Genomic DNA, 21,038 nt, shown 5'->3' on the forward strand with positions numbered 1-21,038 from the left:
TGCTGCATGCTGTTCTGGAGTAAACATTCTGAAGGAATGGACACAGCAACAAGGAGAATAAGGTGTGCATTCAGACAGGTTGTAACTAGGCACAAATCAATAATGTTCATCCCATTTATCAGCAATACCTTCAGAAAAGCCAGCAGTCTCGGAGTGACAATGTCAAATTTGTATTTTGTCCACTCCCTAAGAGCTTCTCACTACTTGGCTCAATGAAGGGGATTTAGGCCTTCAGAAATCAGGGGTCTACCACAGCCCCTGCCAATGCATCAAGGCATTTGTTTGGGGAAACTGTACGCATGGTAAAAAGAGGTGCCATTAACATAACATTGCACTGAACCATGCCAGACGGCTGACTGTGGTATAAAAACTGGCTGTACTACAGAATACAAACAAAACAAACATACTTAGGCAGTCTCCCTCAAATACGGGATTGCGTGATTGCAGAGGTCACTAAAATTAGGATCAAAGATGATCTAATTAACATATATAGTGGCCTGCAACTGAGTCATGCATGGAAGAAAATGCAAAGTGTTCCTGTGCAGTGAGGTCTGCACCTGATGGTGATAGTGTAGAGTGTGGAGACCGCAGTTAACAGCTTAGTGTTGCCACTGGCACCACCCATTGCAATGGCTGCACGGATAGCAACAGGAGCAGAGTGGTGGAGGGGTTAATGGCCATATGGAATGCCAGCACAAGCACGCCAGCAGTCATCAGGATCCCCCTAGATATGACAATGAGTCTCATTTGCGCTGGTCTATTCATTTCTGATAATGAATCACAGTTTGAAATTCTATACTTTTAATGCAATAATATAAATAATAACAAGCTACAGCAATTTAACTACTATTAAAACATGACAGGGGTCCTATTAATAGTGAATCTGACCATTTGTACCCCCCTTCCAAATCTCAGCTCTTGTAACTGTGGAACTAAAGTGTATTTCCTCCCCTATGAACAATAGTACCTCAACACACCTGATTTTATAGTCTATATTTACAAAAATGCTCAACAATCACCTGCTTCTAGCCAAGTCACATTTATACTCAATAGGAGTTACTTTTGCTTATTCATCATTATTCTGCACACTAAAACTTCCCGACAGCCAAAGTGGATGCTGGACTGAGACTTTAGCCCAGTCCTTTGGTTTCAGTGAACAATGCTCTCACTGAATAGTCATCCAGACATCCAAAAGCCTGCCTCAAAGAACCAAGATTCCATCTACTAACCACTTAGTCATTTCAGTAACTGTTTCAGGTATGTGTTTGAAAACTTTTCTGGACTAACGTAAGTTCATTTACTTATGTAAGTAATATAAAAAAATGAACAAAATCTGTCACTTACTTTCAGTTTCATTTGCCTTAATCATTCCAGCACATTCAGCAAGTATTGTGGTTTTGAACGTGGACACCAAAACTTTCACACAACAATCTGTCAGCTGGAAAGGAAGAAACAATATTAATGTGGAGAGTGAGCACAGCAAAGCTGGCTAACTGTAATCTTTAAGAAACAAATAAAAATCTTAACACATTAACTTCACATCTCATTAAGAAATAGGAGAAGTGCATTGATATAAACTCTGTATTTTTATTTAGTCTATAGTTTTATACACTGACATATACAATACACACAGTTTATAAATACTGCACACCACTGATGAATTTAGTTCACTGTTTGCATGACATTTCTATTTTAACTTACAAATCAATTTCTGCAATCTATAAACTTAGATACAAAACTAAGGTGATCAAAAATTTCCGTTTGAGGGCGCTGCTGCAGCATATATGCGATGTAGCACGACTCCAATGTTGCTATATAAGCACTGACTTGAAGGCAAGGGATCAGCGTGGCATTCATGTCTTTCTGAAGTGCGTGCGGTAGATGCAGAAATGTGAATTATGATGATGTTATTTCCAAATGCATCTAAACAACATTCTGTTGTCATTTTCTTGACTTCCGAAGGACAAACACCAGTAGACATCCATCATAGGATGAAGAATGTGTATGGGGCAGCATGTTTGACTAAAACCACCATTGTGGAATGGTGTGTCAAGTTCTGTGCTGCTTCACAACACTGCACCTCCCCATATCGAAAATGTCCTAAGGCAGAAATTACGCTAACTCTAGTGAGTGACACTGACACCCGGCCAGTAGTCCTCACCTCTCCCCAAGCCTCGAAGGTACGAGGATTCCTGCTGGATGAGGATGTACAGCAGGCAGCTAGGGACATCTTCACACAGCAGAACACAGTGTTTTACCAAACTGATGTCTTCAACCTGATGCATTGACCGAATGATTGTTTCAGTGTTCACGGAGATATTGCCTGACTGACATATGGATTCTCAACTGTATCACCATCAAACAAAGTATTTGATTGCCTTTATATGTATGTCACAATATCTTTATGAACTCCAGAGCGGGGGTATTCACAGCAGTGGCTGCTGAGTAACAGAATTTGAACATGCACTATGGCCAGTTTCAGAGTCTGGAGGATCCTGGTCTATTAGTTCGACAGAAGTGTCTATATTTGCCTTCGGTTGGCCAGCAGACTGGTGTTGGCGCTGCATCCTGGTGAAATGGAGGTTGGCTGGGTGAGAGTACAGTATGGTGGCACCACTGAAGAATGTCCAGGTGGAGAAGGGGAAGATCATTTGCCTTTGTTTGAATGCTTAGAACCTGTGTGTTTGTCAGCCGCAGATCCAGACATTGGCTGGCTGGATTTGCACAGAAAGTCATCGCAGGAGTACTCCTTTTTGGATTTCCATGCTTCTGTTTGCAAGGCACGCAATTTTACTGGCAAAGGCGAAAGTTTGTTGATATGGTGTTTACCCACTGCAGATGAAGATGAGGGTGTGACCTCAGAGCTGGACAATTTCACAGCTGTAGCACTAAACTGGAAGTCACAAGTCCACCCAGTCAATGTCCTTCGTAGGTCGGGGTGTAGCAAGAACTGTACTATAATTGCCAAAGGGTGGTGTACAAGGGTTGCGGCTAGCAAACATTTTCTAAGCAATGTGAGTACAACCCCATTACTTCACCCAGAACTCCTCAACAGTTCTCCCATTGAGGAAGATTGGACAATCACAGGAAAAAGCAGCACGATTATCCTTGCTGTTGATACAGTGAGGGGAATGAGGTGAATGCACACCGTCATGAGCTACCCTGCCGCAGGTTATGTACTCCGCTGCATTTTCACACGATTCACGGGTGTGGCTGTAGTACAAACACTTATAGCAACACGTGAGATTTGAGATATATGGCCTGACAGTTTCATAGACAGTCTTAATTTTTTGATGGAAGTACCACACAGTCAAATGTGAGGAATAGATTGTGGGTTGGCACGAATTCTGTATCAACCCTTTTCTTGACTCAGTTAATTTCAGTCACTCCTATTCAGCGAGATAGGCTGATATTTCGGCCTCAGCCAGGCCATCAAGCAGCCCAGTGTATATAACATCACGGGTGTGTGGTGGGTCTCTACTTTAACAGGACAGCTGTGGAGAACTGTTGCATCACACAGTTTCTGAGGCTGAAAAGCACTATCGATCTCCAAAAGCAAGGACCCATTACACAACGATAGCAGGACTTCACAGGACTGGTAATGGCATCTACATCCTTTCGAGTAACAAATTGATTAACTTTCGTGAAATTGTGACCACCTTCCGGGCGTGACACCACGAGGTATCAGAGTGCAGCCAGGAGAGACGTTGATTGTTTCATCTCAACCAATTTACATTTCTGAGTTGAGGAACTCGTCACAGAGAAATCCTCCACAATTGTCAGTTTCTCCGATGGCGTGCTACTTCCTGCTTGTGGCCCACCTCGGATAGGAGGGGAGGAGGCCTCACACACCTTAGGTGACTGGATAGCATTAGAAAGCTGCCAGCTGGTCTTGTACACAGATGGGACATAAGTTAGCAAATGTATTATGCATGGGAAACCCATCACTCGAGTATGTCTCTGAGAGGATGAACCACTCTAGACTGTGGGCAAGCTGTGCAGTACAGAACAAGAGATCCAGGTGCAAGAAAGTGTGTGTGGTATATGAAAAAATTTTGTTTCACCAGTGTTGAGAGAAATGAGAGTAACCTGATTGAGAATATGTACCAGGAGAGAGCCTCTCGGGCAGGTTTTCAGAGCCTGGAATGGGATGGTGGGCACTGAAGTTGTAAAGGAGCAGAAAGGGTTGAGGAAGCTGAGCAGTATGCCTGCCCGGGTGAAATCAGCGGATATGGGTAGAGGAAGACAGACAGCAACAGCTTTTAGCAGTGCGTTCAATGAAATGGCTTGGCTACGGATGTCATCCCAAATGAGTGTCGTGACTCCCTGGTGAGCTGGAGTTCCTTTCTCGAAGGAAGATTGAAACATACTGGAGCAAAGTTTAAGAGGTCAAAGCGTTCTCGAGGGTTTGATTTCATTTCTCGGAGACATAAAACAACTGGGCATTTTGATGCATCAGTAGCTGTAAATCTGCCCTGTGTGATCTGATGCCACGAATGTTCCGTTGGAGAATAGCCGTATTAGATGACAGGAGATATTTATCTTATGAGGGGCAATTACTTCATTGGCAGCTGAGTGTGCCAAATTTCAGCTGAGTACTACTACAGGATTCTGAAGCTCGAGGATCCTGTTCCATTATTTCTTCAAAGGTACCACTAACCTCCTTGGGTTGTTCATTTGACTCCAGTGTGGAGAACTGTTTGGTGATTTGCACCAGTGAAACAGAAGACGACTGAACAGAGGTGCCCCATTGTGTCACTGTTGTAGAGGCTCTCTGAGATGGAGAAGGGCAAGAACGTTTGTCTCTTATCAACTTCTTTGTATCTTTGTGTTTTTCAGATTTGGACCCAGATATTTGCTGACTTGAGGGGCGCAAAATATCATCTTGGAGGTATTTGTTTTTAAACTCCCATTCTTCAGGTTGCGTCACAAGTGATTTGTTAGTGCTTTCAGTCTGCAGCTCTGAGTACACAATCTGTGTTTTATTTGTTTGCTGAAGGACATCCCTGTGTTGATTGTGGTTCCTGTTTAAATTGTGTGTGGTGTTGGGACACTCTCCTAAACAGTTGGGGCATATTTCTAATGTATGTCGGAGTGGCTGACTCTTCTACTTTTTCATTCATGGACAGCCAGCCACATTTATCTGAAAAAAGGCTGTTCTTTTATATTATTCTGTTTGTTTAAGAAATATTACTCATGATTTAGCTTCAGTCACCCCATACAAATTTTGTAGGTTTCCTAATAACATAGCAGTTGAACATCCTAATCACAAACAAACAAATAAGTTACATTGCAAATTCAGTGTGCTGCATTGAGTATCACAGGTTTGCACCTATCCTACTATCCCTTAAGGATTATGCTATTTGCTGGAAATGCCAACTGAACACAAGTGAGCAAGTGATGGCATGTTCATAATGTCTTCAGAGAGTCACCTGTGTGGTGCAGGAATACCCCTCTTTAATAAAGGAAGTATACGAACAAAGAATAACAAATTATGCTTTTTAAGTTTGGAAAGGTTGTTAGGGTTCTGCAACTGTTTGTTAAATAATGTTTCCCTGTCTTGATACAGACCATTTTGTGACTAGATAGTGTGCCTTTCCCAAATAACCTAATTTACAAATGAATTACTAAAAAAAAATGGTTCAAATGGCTCTGAGCACTATGGGACTTAACATCTATGATCATCAGTCCCCTAGAACTTAGAACTACTTAAACCTAACTAACCTAAGGACATCACACACATCCATGCCCGAGGCAGCATTTGAACGTGCGACCGTAGCAGTCGTGCGGTTCCGGACTGAGCGCCTGAACCGCTAGACCACGGCGGCCGGCAAATGAATTACTCAATACACTCTCAATGCAGTGACTCTGACAACATAACTCACCTCACTGACATTACCAATGCATTGTCTTTAAGATATATGACTTAATAGGCTGTTTTTGATCTACCTACATGAAGTGGTTAAATTCTACTTGGTCATTGTTAAGCGTTAACTGAATGCAATCAAGTCAATTCCTCATTCTTGGTTGCACTGTTGGCTGTATTGTCATGGTGCTCAAGCCACTAAATAATGCACGTCTGTTCACCCCACATATGCCACAATTTCTTTTTCATCGAAACCTTCGTGTATCCAGGTAATTTACTGTAATCTTTTTGTCAAAAATCTTTGCTGTAGAAAATGCCATTGTTGCTAACAGGAAAAATCAATGACACTGCTAATATTTTTTTGACTATACATCAGTCTACAAGGAGTTTGGTATAACTCACCTTTTCTTGTCCCCTACTGTAGGGAAGTCCATAAATAGAAACCCATAATAAACAGCTAAGGCATTTCAATGAACGATTCTGTGCTATACTTTTCTGTTTGTGTCCCAATTTAGAAATGAAAGCTGTCTTAATTTTTAATTTTATTTATTAATTTTTTGACTGTAATCTGAACATTTTAACAGGACTTGTTTACATAGCCTAATACATAGTGTGATAGCTTTTGAGAAGGAAGGAGTTCAGCTACTGTTACTTTGATGTACTGGCCAGCTTAAGTGTGGTTTTAGGCAGTTTTGCTCACTCCTAGAGTCAAATATGCTGGACCAGTGTTGCATATCCCTCTCTCATAACACATGAAGAGCGAAAGTGTGAACACACACAGCAGGCAATGCACACAACTCACAGACTGGAGATAGTCTCCACACCTTTCCCTTAAAATAACTGATGGCAGTGATCATAAGAAGGTATGGCAGATTGAGGATTAAAATAAACACGCTAATTGCTAAATGTGTGGATGATTGCTTGTCATCATGGGACCCTGTACTGATGAAGGAGAAAAGAAGAAGAAGGAGGAGATGAACTCAGCGTTATCACTGTTTTAAAATGAATCATTTATCCACACAAAATATTGTTATGCAAAGAATGCATGCCTTGTCCTGATATATTTAATGCACTGCACTTTGAGAACAGTTCACACTTCAGTTATTTTATAATTTGCAATGAAAAGACAGTATGTTCAGATTTTAAAACACCTATTTTTATCGGGCATTAAAATGTGGCTTCAGAAATGTGTAAACTGGCATCACTTCACAAATATCAATGACGGCTTTTTCTGCTACTTTGGTTTGAGCAAAGTGAACAGTTTAATTTATTAATGCTTCACTTCAATGATCAATTCAATTAAGTGGTTCTAGAACGCTGCTGAGCAGGGTTTATTGCAGGATGGAAAGTTCGACTTGCACATCTCACTAAATGTGGATTGTAATTAATCAAATGAGTATTTTTTTTTATCTATCCATTATATTATATAAATGTGAATTTTGAATTAGACATCATTCAGTTTACTATTTAACCAATAATATGAAGAAAATATTCTGTTGGGCAGGTGCATCCGTGCTGGCACGGAGTGTTCTCAATGCCAACACAGATGGGCCTGCTCCATGCTAGGGATCCCTACTACCACCTAGCAATTTACAGATATCTGATGATGATCCCTGCAGTAGATTGAAGCTGGTCATCCACAAATAAAAAATACCAACTCTGTGTGTGTGTGTGTGTGTGTGTGTGTGTGTGTGTGTGTGTGTGTGTGTGTGTGTGTGAGGGGAGGGGGGAATCAGCAAATAATGTCTGAAAAATAATAATAATAATTTCATGTGGTTCAATGGCCTGGTGCAAGTCTCAACTGGAGACTACTCTGGTACCTCTCATGTCCCTAATATACCACAGTTACCCAACCGGGGTACAGGGACATACAGTTTAATGTAGAATCTGAACCATGTTTCTGGCAGATCACATCAGATAAGTGAATTCTAGGTTAAAACATGGATGATGGATTTTTTTAACACCAATGGTGTCAACAAAGCAGGAAAATATGGGGATTTTAATGCACTGTATTTAAAATGTAGGACTGTACTTGCCATACTCATTTCTTTTGTTTTCATCTCTCTCTTTAAAACCACCATTTATTTTTTTGAATATCTATATGGAAGCATTTCTTGGAAGTATTTTGTCCCATAAAATGTCAACTTCCACCACTATGTAAATGAGTGACAACTGTTTGGACTAGTATAATTTCATACAAAAGGACACAGAAGCAATAAAGACTAGAAACACAGACTTCAAACATTACCAGATATGAATGCCAAATTGCCCTGCAGCCCCCAAACCACTGTCCAGCTCCATTTGATGTCAACGGCAGCCAGTTGTGGCAGTGAGTCTCCAGTTTTCCCACAGCTGAGTTTTGTTAAATATGCCACAGCATTTGCCAGGCAAGTATGAAGTCTCTCACGCAATGTACCTCCTGACAATGTGTACTGCTGCCATTCATATAGCAGCCCTGTCAGTGTGAAATGACTTATTGGACAGATACACAGGATGAGGGAACAATGAGCAGTCAATTGTACCTTCATGATAGAACCCATCAATGCAATTATCACCTCAAATAGTAAAAAATTTACGACTAAAAAACCGTCTGGAGTGACACTACTTCTACACTCCAGCAAACTTAAAGAAAGAAGGGACTGAACTTCTTCAACAACCAAAGAGAAAATCTTTTACAATCGTCAGTCAAGATTTCTACGTTTCACAGCCGAAGGTATGCCAGATGCTGTTTCCCTCTGATCCTAAATAACTATGCACATTGAAGGCTGTTATGTGACAATAATTCTAAAATTGGGCGACTATGGGTGTCCTTCGAATTTGTAAAAAATACACCTGAATGCAAGACCCAGCCAGTGACAGCTTCAATGTCAACAGAGGCTGGACATGGGGTTTGTACTATTCCATATCCATAATCCAACAGGACTGGGGGCTGTAAAAAGTTTTATTAAAATTCCAATTTATGGGTCCACGCACACACACACGCGCGCACACGCGCACGCACACACGCACACACGCACACACACACACACACACACACACACACACACACACACACACACACACGCACACACGCACGCACACACGCACGCACACACACGCACACACACGCACACAAAGGAGTAAGTTTAATATAAAGTTAGCAATATATTCATTGTACATTTAAACACAATCCAAATTTAAGTTTTCTTTGAATTTTCCACTGGTTTATCATTAAACAGCCTCAGTTTTCTTGTTTCAAGACTGTTCATGTAAATAAATTAGGTAATGTGACTGTATATCATGATACGGTAATCCATTTATTACCAGAATATGTATGTGCGAGTTGTTTCCCCTCACTGCAGGAGAACATTATCTGTCAGAATAATGTCTCATTGAAACCACAAACAAGTCCGAATCAGAAGGTATGACTGTCAATGAAATACAACAATTAGAACTGAAAGCATGTTTATTACTGACACCAAAGTACAGCCAGGAAAAGGACTTATCCCCTGGATGGAGAGTGCCATTATTTATACAACCATGGAATATTGCAGAATGCTAGTACAGACAAACCCTTTTTTTAATATTTTCATGAGGTCCAGACTTAAAAAACGCAAAAGTGAGGAAAATGCAGAATCAAGGAAAGTATTAAAACTCCCCAAAATAGAAGCAAAATCACATGTATTTGGTATATATAATTAAAAATCGCAATCCTCTCCAATACTTTGTTCAAATCTGTATAAGTGAAGGAAATTAAATGTACAATACAATGTTTATACAATAATTTGTGGTAATGGATTTCATCAGTTCTTAAAAAATCACAGATGTGTAACAGCAAGTAGAAACTCGCCAAAAAAACTGAAATTGGTATCTGGGTACAAGTTAATCGCGTTGTTTTCCGACATGTTAGGACCACAAATTACACATTCAAAACATGCATTTTTGAGAGATCGTCTTTTGTGCTCACCCAGGACAAAGCAAAAATTGATGAACATGTTGAATTAACCCACAAACATCACAGCAGCTAAGTGTTTAAACCATAAGTGTAAATGCAGACATCTGCTTAATGACATTCTTTGTCACCATTCCTGTTACTATTTAACGCTTTTCTTAAAAGCCACACTTTATATGTTCACCATTCTTAAAGTGTTATTTTAGCCACGATAAGAGAAACAGAGACATGAAAAAATGAGTTTACTTCCTAATTGACGTTACGAGCTCAGTGAATTTCTGTACACTGTGTAAAATGTAAATATGAAAGAAAACTCAGGTGCTACAGTTCCACTCCATGCCATCTATCTCTGCTGCCAATCTTTACAATCTACAGTGTGTGGTGCAAAGTATATGCATGAGTAGCATATGTAGTTGTTGCAACTGTATCATGTCAGATTTGAACACAAAAGTCTTTAAAATGTGCTATTGCAAAACCCTTGTTCCACTTCCGGCCAAAATCTCTCGTAGTACATCATCTGTGTGAAAAGTATGTTTCCAGCACTTGACAAAATGCTTTAACCCCTTCACCCCTACCAGCACTCTCAACACTGAAAGGCCACTTCCCCTCTCCATACACCCAGTAGGCAAGCTAATTTAATGTGTGTGAGTGTGGTGTGGAGGCTGCACTGGCTATTGGGTGACTTCACAAGCCAATAAGAGTTCACTGGCTGGAAATGGGCCACATTTTCCTCGATTATGACTGAGCATATTCTTTGAGATTCAGGGTCTGAATTTAAAAGGTTGACAATTGATGTTGTTGCTGAATGCAGTACACTGGGAATACATGCACAAGATGAGACTGATAAGTTGCATACAAAAAGGTTGTGGCTTTGCCCCTTCGTCACATATTGGCTTGGTCCAGAACACTTGGTCTTGACTGTCTTGTTTTTCCATTACCGTTGCAATGTTGGGTTGGGTTGTTTGGGGGAAAGAGACCAAACAGCAAGGCCCCCGGCCTCATCAGATTAGGGAAGGATCGGGAAGGAATTTGGCTGTGCCCTTTCAAAGGAACCATCCCGGCATTTGCCTGGAGCGATTTGGGGAAATCACGGAAAACGGAAATCAGGATGGCCGGTCACAGGATTGAACCGTCGTCCTCCCGAATGTGAGGGGTTGGGGTTGGGTTGTTTGGGGGAAGAGACCAAACAGCGAGGTCATCGGTATCATCAGATTAGGGAAGGAAGTAGGCCGTGCCCTTTCACAGGAACCATCCTGGCATTTGCCTGGAGCGATTTAGGGAAATCACGGAAAACCTAAATCAGGATGGCCGGACACGGGATTGAACCATCATCCTCCCGAGGTACCACTCTGTGAGGCCATTCCCCAGTAGGTGGTAGACAACTGTCATCCTATGGGTGATGTCATAATGTGAAACTACCTCTCATATTAGTTTCAACCAGAAAACTGTTACATGATCAGCAATCACATGGGGTGCTCCACACTTCAAAATGTCATCTTCCACAAGAAGTTTTGCAATTTCCAGGGCTTCAGCAGGTGGCAACAGCAAAGTGGGTGAGGTAGCTGGTGCATCCCTTGATTCCCATTTGTCAGCTTCAGAAACCTCCACCCCTTCATCGATTCCAGTTTGGTGGGATGGGGCTGCTGCTCGCGGGAATGGTACCAGATGCCCTGTAGGTAATTGTGGCACACGCTTCCGTCACTGACATTCCTTATAGTGACTGACAATGTCTAACAGGTCGGTACAGACCTAGCCAGTGACACCTGCGTCTCATTCTGTCTGGAGTCGTCTCGAATCTAATGTGACCAAATGTCTGAGTATCAAGGAAATATTTCAGGATCACAGGCCACAGATGAGCTGGGATGATGAGCAACCATTTCTGCCCCCATTCATCACAGTTCCTTATACACAATGTTCTGTTAATTGGAATCTTCCTTTAGTCAGTTACTCACTTTTCAAGACTTACTTGGTTTTCAACAGTGTTGGATCTACCCACTGTTTAGCAGTAGTATCACTTAATGCAGCACTGACAGACTTTGTTCACACTGCTGTGTTCCACCAGCTTCGTTGCATATCTTGCCAGTCAACTTGACAGATCCTTAAAACTAGTCAGGAAGCATAGAGAATGGCATTCAATCACAACAGTGAATGGTTTGCCAAATAAATATGGCTGGAACTTGTTGTTGGCCTAAGCAACTGCAAGGAACTCTTATCAGAAGCACAGGATATCTTCTTGGCCTTTGAGAATCCTATAATGCTGTTGCTAATTTTGGGCATTACTGTGGGAAAAGCAGCTCCACTGCAACAGTATGGGAGGCAAACAGGTAGGTACAGATCCACTGTTACATGATTTCATAAACGGGCCTGTTTACCTATCACAAGTCAGCCAGGTCAAGTCATACGATCTTTGTGACATTGTGTGAAAATAGTGCAACTACAACTGACCTGAGGAGAGTTTGCACACCACTGGGCCACAAATGTGCATATCTCTGTGTGTCTGGAAGTAATGTATCAGCACAACAAATGTGTCACTAACCACTATAAATGCCCTTTGATTCTAGCACAGTTATGCACAGTCTGCCAACAACCTCTGTTACACTGAGGCCTTCTAAGTCTCCGCCATATTATGGCCCAGCAAGCAGCCAATGCTGGTCTAGGCAGCTACTTCCAACAAATCAGCTCATGGGGTTAAGTCTACACATGTGAACTTGAGAGCAGTCGAATGGATGAGCCATCTCCACACTCTACAGCAGCAGCATCCAAACGTTTGCCTCGCAGGGCAGCAGTTCGCAGCCACAGCGATACCATCACCATCCACCCACATTGTGCTGAGCTCTGTACTGGTAGCAGTGGACCTATACAAGAATCCAGGCAGACATTCACACCCTGGCACTTCTCGCTTACAGCCACACAGGGCTAACCAGTCCATGGGCTGCTGAATGAAGCAAACAGTGCTTGTAAAGCAGGACATGACATCACATGGACAGCATGCCACCACAGCCTTCCACAGCTGATGGCGCAGCTGGCACAGGGGCATGTATGTGGTACTGCAGCATTTCGATCACTGTAGCACAAGACTGAATAAAGATGTTTTACAATGCAGCTGAGTTTTTCTAGGCACCACTGGGCAGTGAAACTGCCCCAACAACCTGCTACCTCTACACCATAGCAGCCCCACTCACACTGTGTTGCTACAGTACTCTGCCAGCATACACTATCACTTTTTCAGCACCTTCTGGAATTTGTACTAGAACTACCCCAACCCCAAAACTGCTAGCATGATGTAAAGTTCAATTTTGGCATCCCTGACACACACTGCTAGAACTGGCAAAGATGTTTATGCCTGTGACTCTTCAAGCTTTCCCGGCAGATGTGATGTAAATAGTCTTCACAGGTTTGCCTTCTTAAAGGCAAGGAAAGATCTATCTTGCACCTTGTTCCAGCAAAATTACATGTCTCCCTGCAGTAGTTCTTGCAAGGGGCACCTCCTGGTACAGAAGTCCTTTGGGAACCACCATTAACACGAGCTCATTCTGAGAAAACTCACATCATCACTAATGTGTCGTGAAGACAAAAAATTTGAATGCTCTTATTTTCTGGATTGGGATGGACTCCATCACCATTCACAAAGTACCCCAATGTTTTTATTTCTTGGGTGCCAAAGAGGCACTTTTTTGGATTCAGATGGAGACTCGCAGTCTGAAAACACTTACACCCCATTCTTAGGTGCCATCGAAAAAACAAAATATCTGATATATTGTTCATTTAAAGTGAGAAGCAGGTTGTCCATCATACATTCAAAGGTGGCTGCAGCACTACACAGTTCAAATAAATTAACTTTGAGCTCACAGAGGCCATCAAGAGTTACGAAGGTGGTTTTGTCTGTCAACCTCATCAACCTCCATTTGCCAGTAGCCTGTCTCCATGTCAATATTTGAGAAATACATTGCTCATTTCAAGCCGTCCAGGGTGTCCAATGCACAAAGTGCATAGACACCTTTCTTTGTGATTTTGCTCAATCATCGGTAGCTGACGCAGAAACACATCTGTCGTTCAGTCGGCGATGCTCTATATGAGGTTTGGACAATTGTGGGATAATCCATAATGTCGAAACGGTGTTTTCCCAATCGCCTCAGACTGTTTTTTCTTTCAATCTGGACTTGAAAGCATCCAAAAATTGGCACAGTACGTGTATTACAGACCGCTGTTGTTCCTCAGTCAAGTCAGATCCTATTTGTATTTCAATTGGAGCTTCCTGCCCCGCATTGTATGTAGTGACAGTGAACCACAATTCATTGTTGGTGACACTAAGGTGCCCTTCCTGGACTCTTGCAGCTATCCCTATGCAAATACCATTAGGGATAGGGATGAATAGGGATGAGTTGTGGCTGCCCATGACAGTGATCCAAAGTTCTCCTTGACCACCCACAATGCTTAAGATCGTTGCTGGCATGTAGACTTCCTTTATGAGCCCAAGTAGCTTTATGCAGTCAACAAAGGGTTCACCATTCAATTATGCACCAAAATTAATGATTATAACTTTACTCAATGGTGGAATGACGTGTCCAATGGCAAACAACTGCCCACAGCCGTCTTTGTTATGCGTGGTTGTAGGAATAGCTTCATCAATCTCTCAATTCTCAAAATCTCTGACTGCTTGTGGTGCGTGCAAGGAGTCCCATCTGAAAATAACACCATGATTATATAATGTTAAAATGACAAATTCTAAGGGATATGTTCAGTCACTGATAATTATTTTCTTCCAATAGGTGTTCCTGTCAGCTGGACATATTTCCCATTGGTGACCTTCGCCACAAACGCTTTGGTATCACTGAACATAACCTTCTTAACTGACAACAATAAGCATTCGACATCACAGAAAAAAAAGCCCTGAGTCAACTAACACCAGCACTGGTTGGTCATCAATGACATTTCCTATCATTTTGGTAACTGTCATCCACAGAGGATTTCCATCTGTGGTGGATTCAACTCCAAAAGTGGTCATCTCGCTGAGGTTTCCTGAACAACTAAACAAGTGGCTGGTACCTCTATACTACGACAAGAAATGGCTACCTTGTGTCGGGCAGCAACCTCGTCCAGGGTATGGTGATGAGGTTCGGCCCACAGGCCAACTACAATCATCCGCAGTTGACTGTCATGGATAACACTGTTGTGATGATTGACGTCTTTCACTGTAATAGTCATTGAACACTTGTCTTCTTTCTCACGTCCACAATGAAAACAGACTGGTGAATGGGTGGTCATTTGACAGCAGCAACATCCCCAAGGCCATTCCTCATGGTGCGTTCGACTGGCATTGGAGATCGATGTCAAAGATTAATACACCTGTTAAACATTCTCTATAACCTCCTGATGAAAGGGATTGACATTAATGGCTGCCATACATTGCTGCATCTCTTATCTATTAGGCATAAAGAGAAGCGAGGTCATGGGGGTCTTCCACATCTGCAATAGGTATCACAGTCAGGAGTCAGTCACAGTTCTTTCGCCCAACTCTTTTCCTGTTGCATTTCTTCTGTGCGCTAGCACCACTTGAAAAATTCCTCAGTAGTTGTGATGCCCTTTACCACAAGAGCTCGGTAGATGCCTTCTGTGACTTCTTTCATCAAATGTCAGCTTCTATCATATTTGGATTCACTATATTGCAGAGGTCCAAAACATTCTGCATGTACGATTGTGTCATTTCACCATGACCTTGAGACATTTTCTACAATTGTCGTTCTGCTAAGCGGACTTGCTGCTCATTATGACCAAATGTTTTCTTCAGTTTGGCCTGGCATTTGTCTCAGCCATTAACCTTCTTTTCAATCACTATTGTCAAACCATTGTTGGGCTGCGCCAGCCAACTAAAAGCACGCATTTGGCAAACATATCAATTCACTCATCAGTTGTATTTAACTACTTGGTGGAATCCTTTCACCTATTTTGTCAGATCCTACCCAGCATCTCTGGTAAACACTGACAAATGCTTGAAGTGCAGCTGACTTACTGCTGTTTTGGAATCCATACATATCCGTACATATCTTACAAACAATGTACTGTTCGTATTACAGTTCTTGCTGTCTAGGCAACAACTTTTACACTGCCTAATTGGAAGCACTGTGATGTGGGTAGTTTCGAAGCACCCGGTATCTCCAGCTAACCACGTCACATGAGAACCACTATCAAGTCCAGATCCAAAGGCAGGATTGTCAATGAAGTACAACACTTACAAGGGTACGACACAACAATTGGATTTTTGTAATTTGTTATATTTATGGCAAACAAAGTTCAGAGCTATATTACACCTCTCCAAAAGGAATACAATGCAACTCTTAAAAATCCACAAGAAAAATTACTTTTAAAGTTTTGCAACCACATTTCATATGTTGAAATATGGTAGATATAGTTCGAGAAGCAGTGTGTCACTGTGGTAGAGTGCCCACTGCATGAAGGGGGCTGGGGGTGGGAGGCAGGTTTGAATCCTTGTGGACTCAAATTTTTAAATAAAGGTACATGTTCTATGAATATTTACATGAAGTGTAAAATATGAAAGATAGGAAAAAATTAATTTGTAATGTCTTTTAATTATACATTCTTAATTAACAATTTTTTATACAATATCAGTAATTATGAATGTTTTGTTTGTAATGAGCTCTGGATTTTTTTGATGATGTGCATTTTTTATAAAAATGGCTGTCAGGTGTGTTAATCAGCATATATTTAACTAATTTTATATTTAAATTACGTAAGTACTTGCACTAAAGGAGACTTGACCATCGATTACCAGTCTCACACACCTTGTGTATTCTATACTTCACAGACATGCTCTTGGAACCTGGGCGTTTGTTTAAAAATCTGATTCCACCAGGATTTGGACCCAGCCCCCCCCCCCCCCCACACACACACACACACACACACACACACACACACACACACACACACACACACACACAGCAAGCGAGTGAGTACTCTACCACAGAACCACACTGCTTGTAAAAATCCATCCTCCTTATTTTAGCATATTAAATGTGGTCGGAAAACTTCCAAGTCGATTTTCTCACAAACTTTTGACAATTACATGGAAATGCTGGGAGGGGTATATTTGAGCTCTGAACTTATGGTACCATAAATATAACAAATTACAAAAATACCATTGCTGTATGGTCCCCTTCTTAGAACAGAACTCATGATTATTACTGACACCGACATACAGTCAGAACAAAACTGAACTCCTTGACAGAGAGTGGACCGACACAAACACAGAATATTCCAGAATGCTAGTATTTATACAAGCATCAAATATTCCATATACACAAACACAATAAACTTAAGATATTCCAAGACTCTTCCAGCAATGATAAATACAAAATAACAAATAATTTCTGGTGGTCAGGTTTGAACCAGTTCACCACAGCACACTGGCCAGCAATGCTAACACTACGTACTGCATGCACCACATTTTGTGGGAATAGTATTACTCTGAATTACAAAGCATGGTAATTTGTAACTGACATTAAATTATAATGGGATAACAGCATCTGTAAATATCTTTTTCTGTAAGATTCCTTTACGAAATTTACACTGATATGTCTCTAAATAAATAAATGTTTCTTCATGCCAGAATATTATAGTATGAAAAACTTCTCATAAAAAATTTCACAATTATCCACTACAAAAACAAGAAGTTTTCTGTTTTCTAATATGAAATCTAAATCACGTTTCTATATCGAGGGCCACACAGAATTTACTTATTTCTGTGTTTTTACAAAATTTATACTCTCTTTTTTATGGATGGGACAACACCTCCATCACATTTATTAGATACAACTAATTTACCCGCATTAGAATTTTCAATCCCTGTGGTTATTAAGTATTCAGAAACAAAAATCTGTTCCCTAGCACCTCTCGAGTTCTTCTAAATAAAGCAACTCACGATTTTCACTCCCTTAATATTATGATGAAGTGAGTTGATGTCATTTTTCCCCCATCTCTTATGTAACGGGTTGGACGCAGTTGATACTTAAAACACTGTCCTCAAGGATGCCCTTCTCCTAAACTTGTATGTGTACCAATTCCAGACAATGTATCTAAAACAATAATGGTGCATGGAAGTATCAATATAAAATGGGGTGGTTGCCACACAGGAGGAATTGATGGTTTAGTTCTTCCAAGCACCACCTCAAGTCAAATGTGGTGTTGGCATAGGCAGGAGTCTTGAATGGTCACTTCGATGGACTTAGTAAATATAGAGTGGGTAAGTGCTTCCGAAACACTTTCTAGAAGTCACTAACAATATTTCTGGTTGTTAAAAATCAGACTACCGTATTTACTCAAATCTAAGCCGCACTCGAATCTAAGCCGCACCTGTAAAATGAGACTCGAAATAAAGGGAAAAAAAAATTTCCCAAATCTAAGCCGCACCAGAAGTTTGAGACTCGAAAATCAAGGGGAGAGAAAAGTTTTAGGCCGCACCTCCAAATCGAAACAAAGTTGGTCCATTGTAATATGAGACCCAATTTAGGTCGAATGAAAGACGATACAGTAGTTTGGTTCGAGTCGTAATCTTAGCAGTTCAGCTTTACCAGGTAGCCATTGCTATGCGTCAGGCGCTCCGTCCGTATTTATACGGGTACCCTTCCTTTTTCACGTGCTTCGTCTGGTTTGAATCGATTTCTTATTTTGCTTTGATCTGATAAGTGCCGTTTTCTTTGTTACAGGTGTTTACGACACTCTAAGCTGAAAATGCATTACTGTACTGCGTCATGCATTGTTTGTCGCATTCTGATAGTGCGTGTTTACGGCGTGTCGGCCGCTCGCGGCATGGCTTGCTTTTGTGCGCGCTACCGCCGCTTACAATAAAAAAAAAAAAAAAAAAGGAGAGGAATCATCTCATTAGCGAAACAATGGCAACAGACTGCTATTTGTTGTTACTTACACTGCTGCTTTCTTTGATAATGATCAACAAGAACCAAATAATAGACTGCGTATGATAGAACATGTTCTGAACGAGAGTTAGGCGAAAATTTTTCTCCCTTTGAAAATCTTTGCGGCCGCTTCTTTAGTACATCAAATGCTGCACAGAAATTAGTCATCTTAGATTTAAAAATCTAGTCAGTTGCCGTGCTTCATTTCTGGATGTCTCACTATTAGGCATAAGAATAATACGAATATAAACATGACACGATACGTATATTCTTCCGCGTTTGCTGTTGTCTCACTCAAGTTTCGTAGTTTATTAGGCAGACAGTATTTAAATGAGATAGCAGCAAACACGAAAAAAGAATACACGGCAAAATGTTTATATTCGTATTATTCTTATGGTGAAGATAATGTTAGACTGTGATAATACTGCATGTGATTCACATTTCATCAGGTTCCTATTAGCAACCATCTCTTCTCACAGGTAGGAAAAAAATCAGAACGTAGAGTTGGCCATATTGACAAACATCCCAAACAGTCTTGCCAGTCGGATTTTCGTAGTACATTGAAATTCTGCTACATTGGAAGATGAACAATACGGAATTTGTATTTACATCGTTGGATAATGCATGAAAATGCAGTGGTCGAAACTCGGGGCGGAGAAAAGAAACTCGTCTTCCACCCCCCCCCCCCCCCCGTTTTTTTTTCTTTTAGGACGCAGAGGTTTTGGCACCAGTATTTTATCTTTGTGCCTACAAAGCGTGCCTGTGTAGCGCTACATATATTCGACAGCAGAAGTTAGTTGTGGCGGCACCTACCAACACTTTTCTGAACTTCCGTTTGCTTTGCACTCGATTCTAAGCCGCAGGCGGTTTTTTGGATTACAAAAACCGGAAAAAAAGTGCGGCTTAGATTCGAGTAAATACGGTAAGTGATAGTTAGCTGTGCACTCTAGTGTCTTTCCTAAACCGTTTAATAATTAGTTGAGTGTTAGCCTTCTTTTCCTGGTTTTAAAGGGGTCACTACAGCAGTTCCCCACAATGTTAAATGATGTCCTCAGGAAAATATTTTTCTAGAGGAGGGGGGGAGAATGGGGTTTGGGGTGGGTAGGGAGCGAGCAGAAAAATAATAATCTAGGAAGATCCCTTGAATATGTTGTACTGAACCAAATTTAGTCCAGGAGCTGTACTTGGGTGACAGTTCACTCGTGGCGAGTAGTCAGTGTTGCTAGAACTGAAATTAGAGTTCAACCTGTTCATTCCCTGTGTACAAGTCTAGGTTCTAGCTCCCTCTCATGATATTATATTATAATTGTTCTACAATTGTCAGTAATGCCCCTCTTCATGTTTTTGTAAGCTCCGAATTAATAAGACACTGAGTGAATTAACAGGTTTTTGCAAAATGTTCATTATGTCCACATTTCTGTGGATGAAGTGGGACAGCTCATTAATTTAAGGAATTCGGGCAGTAATCTTTTGTTCCATTCTTTGTTGATTCTTCATTCTTTATGCCTTGCTACAGAACATATTCTAAATTTTTTGGTAGATGGAATGTTATTCTAGCTTCACTGAACTATCTGATAAGCAACAAAACCTATTCCACCAAGAGACAAGTGCCCCATTTTTCTAAGACTCTGATGTGCACATGTGGGTTTTTTAGGTTAGAGAATTCCCTCCCTAGGCCCGACAAGACGCCTCCTGAGACGCGGCAAGGTAGGAGTAGGCAAAATGCAACAGCGAATAACAATATTAATGTGCTAATAGTAAACTGCAGGAGCGTCTATAGAAAGGTCCCAGAACTGCTCTCATTAATAAACGGTCACAACGCCCATATAGTACTAGGGACAGAAAGTTGGCTGAAACCAGACATAAACAGTAATGAAATCCTAAACTCAGATTGGAATGTATACCGCAGACACAGGCTGGACAGAGAAGGGGGAGGCGTGTTTATAGCGATAAGAAGTGCAATACTATCGAAGGAAATTGACGGAGATCTGAAATGTGAAATAATTTGGGTGAAGGTCACGGTTAAAGCAGGCTCAGACATGGTAATTTGATGTCTCTAAAGGCCCCCTGGCTCAGCAGCTGTTGTGGCTGAGCACCTGAAGGATACTTTGGAAAATATTTCGAGTAGATTTCCCCACCATGTTATAGTTCTGGGTGGAGATTTTAATTTGCCAGATACAGACTGGGAGACTCCAACATTCATAACAGGTGGCAGGGACAAAGAATCCAGTGAAATTTTTTTAAGTGCTTTATCTGAAAACTATCTTGAGCAGTTAAACAGAGAACCGACTCGTGGTGATAACATATTAGACCT

At 41.2% G+C, this 21,038-nt stretch overlaps 1 protein-coding gene across 4 annotated transcripts in view; it reads right to left on the reverse strand.

Moving 5' to 3' along the window:
* Positions 1 to 21,038, reverse strand: part of LOC126470897 (cullin-5) — a 242,068-nt gene that overhangs the window by 169,399 nt on the left and 51,631 nt on the right. For all 4 annotated transcript variants that reach the window (XM_050098924.1, XM_050098923.1, XM_050098922.1 and 1 more), the window contains exon 6: positions 1,345 to 1,438. In XM_050098924.1, coding sequence (XP_049954881.1) covers positions 1,345 to 1,438 — 94 coding nt within the window. The remainder of the gene's footprint in view (positions 1 to 1,344; positions 1,439 to 21,038) is intronic.

This window comes from Schistocerca serialis, chromosome 3 (genome assembly GCF_023864345.2).
Source record: "Schistocerca serialis cubense isolate TAMUIC-IGC-003099 chromosome 3, iqSchSeri2.2, whole genome shotgun sequence".
Lineage (NCBI taxonomy): Eukaryota > Metazoa > Arthropoda > Insecta > Orthoptera > Acrididae > Schistocerca > Schistocerca serialis.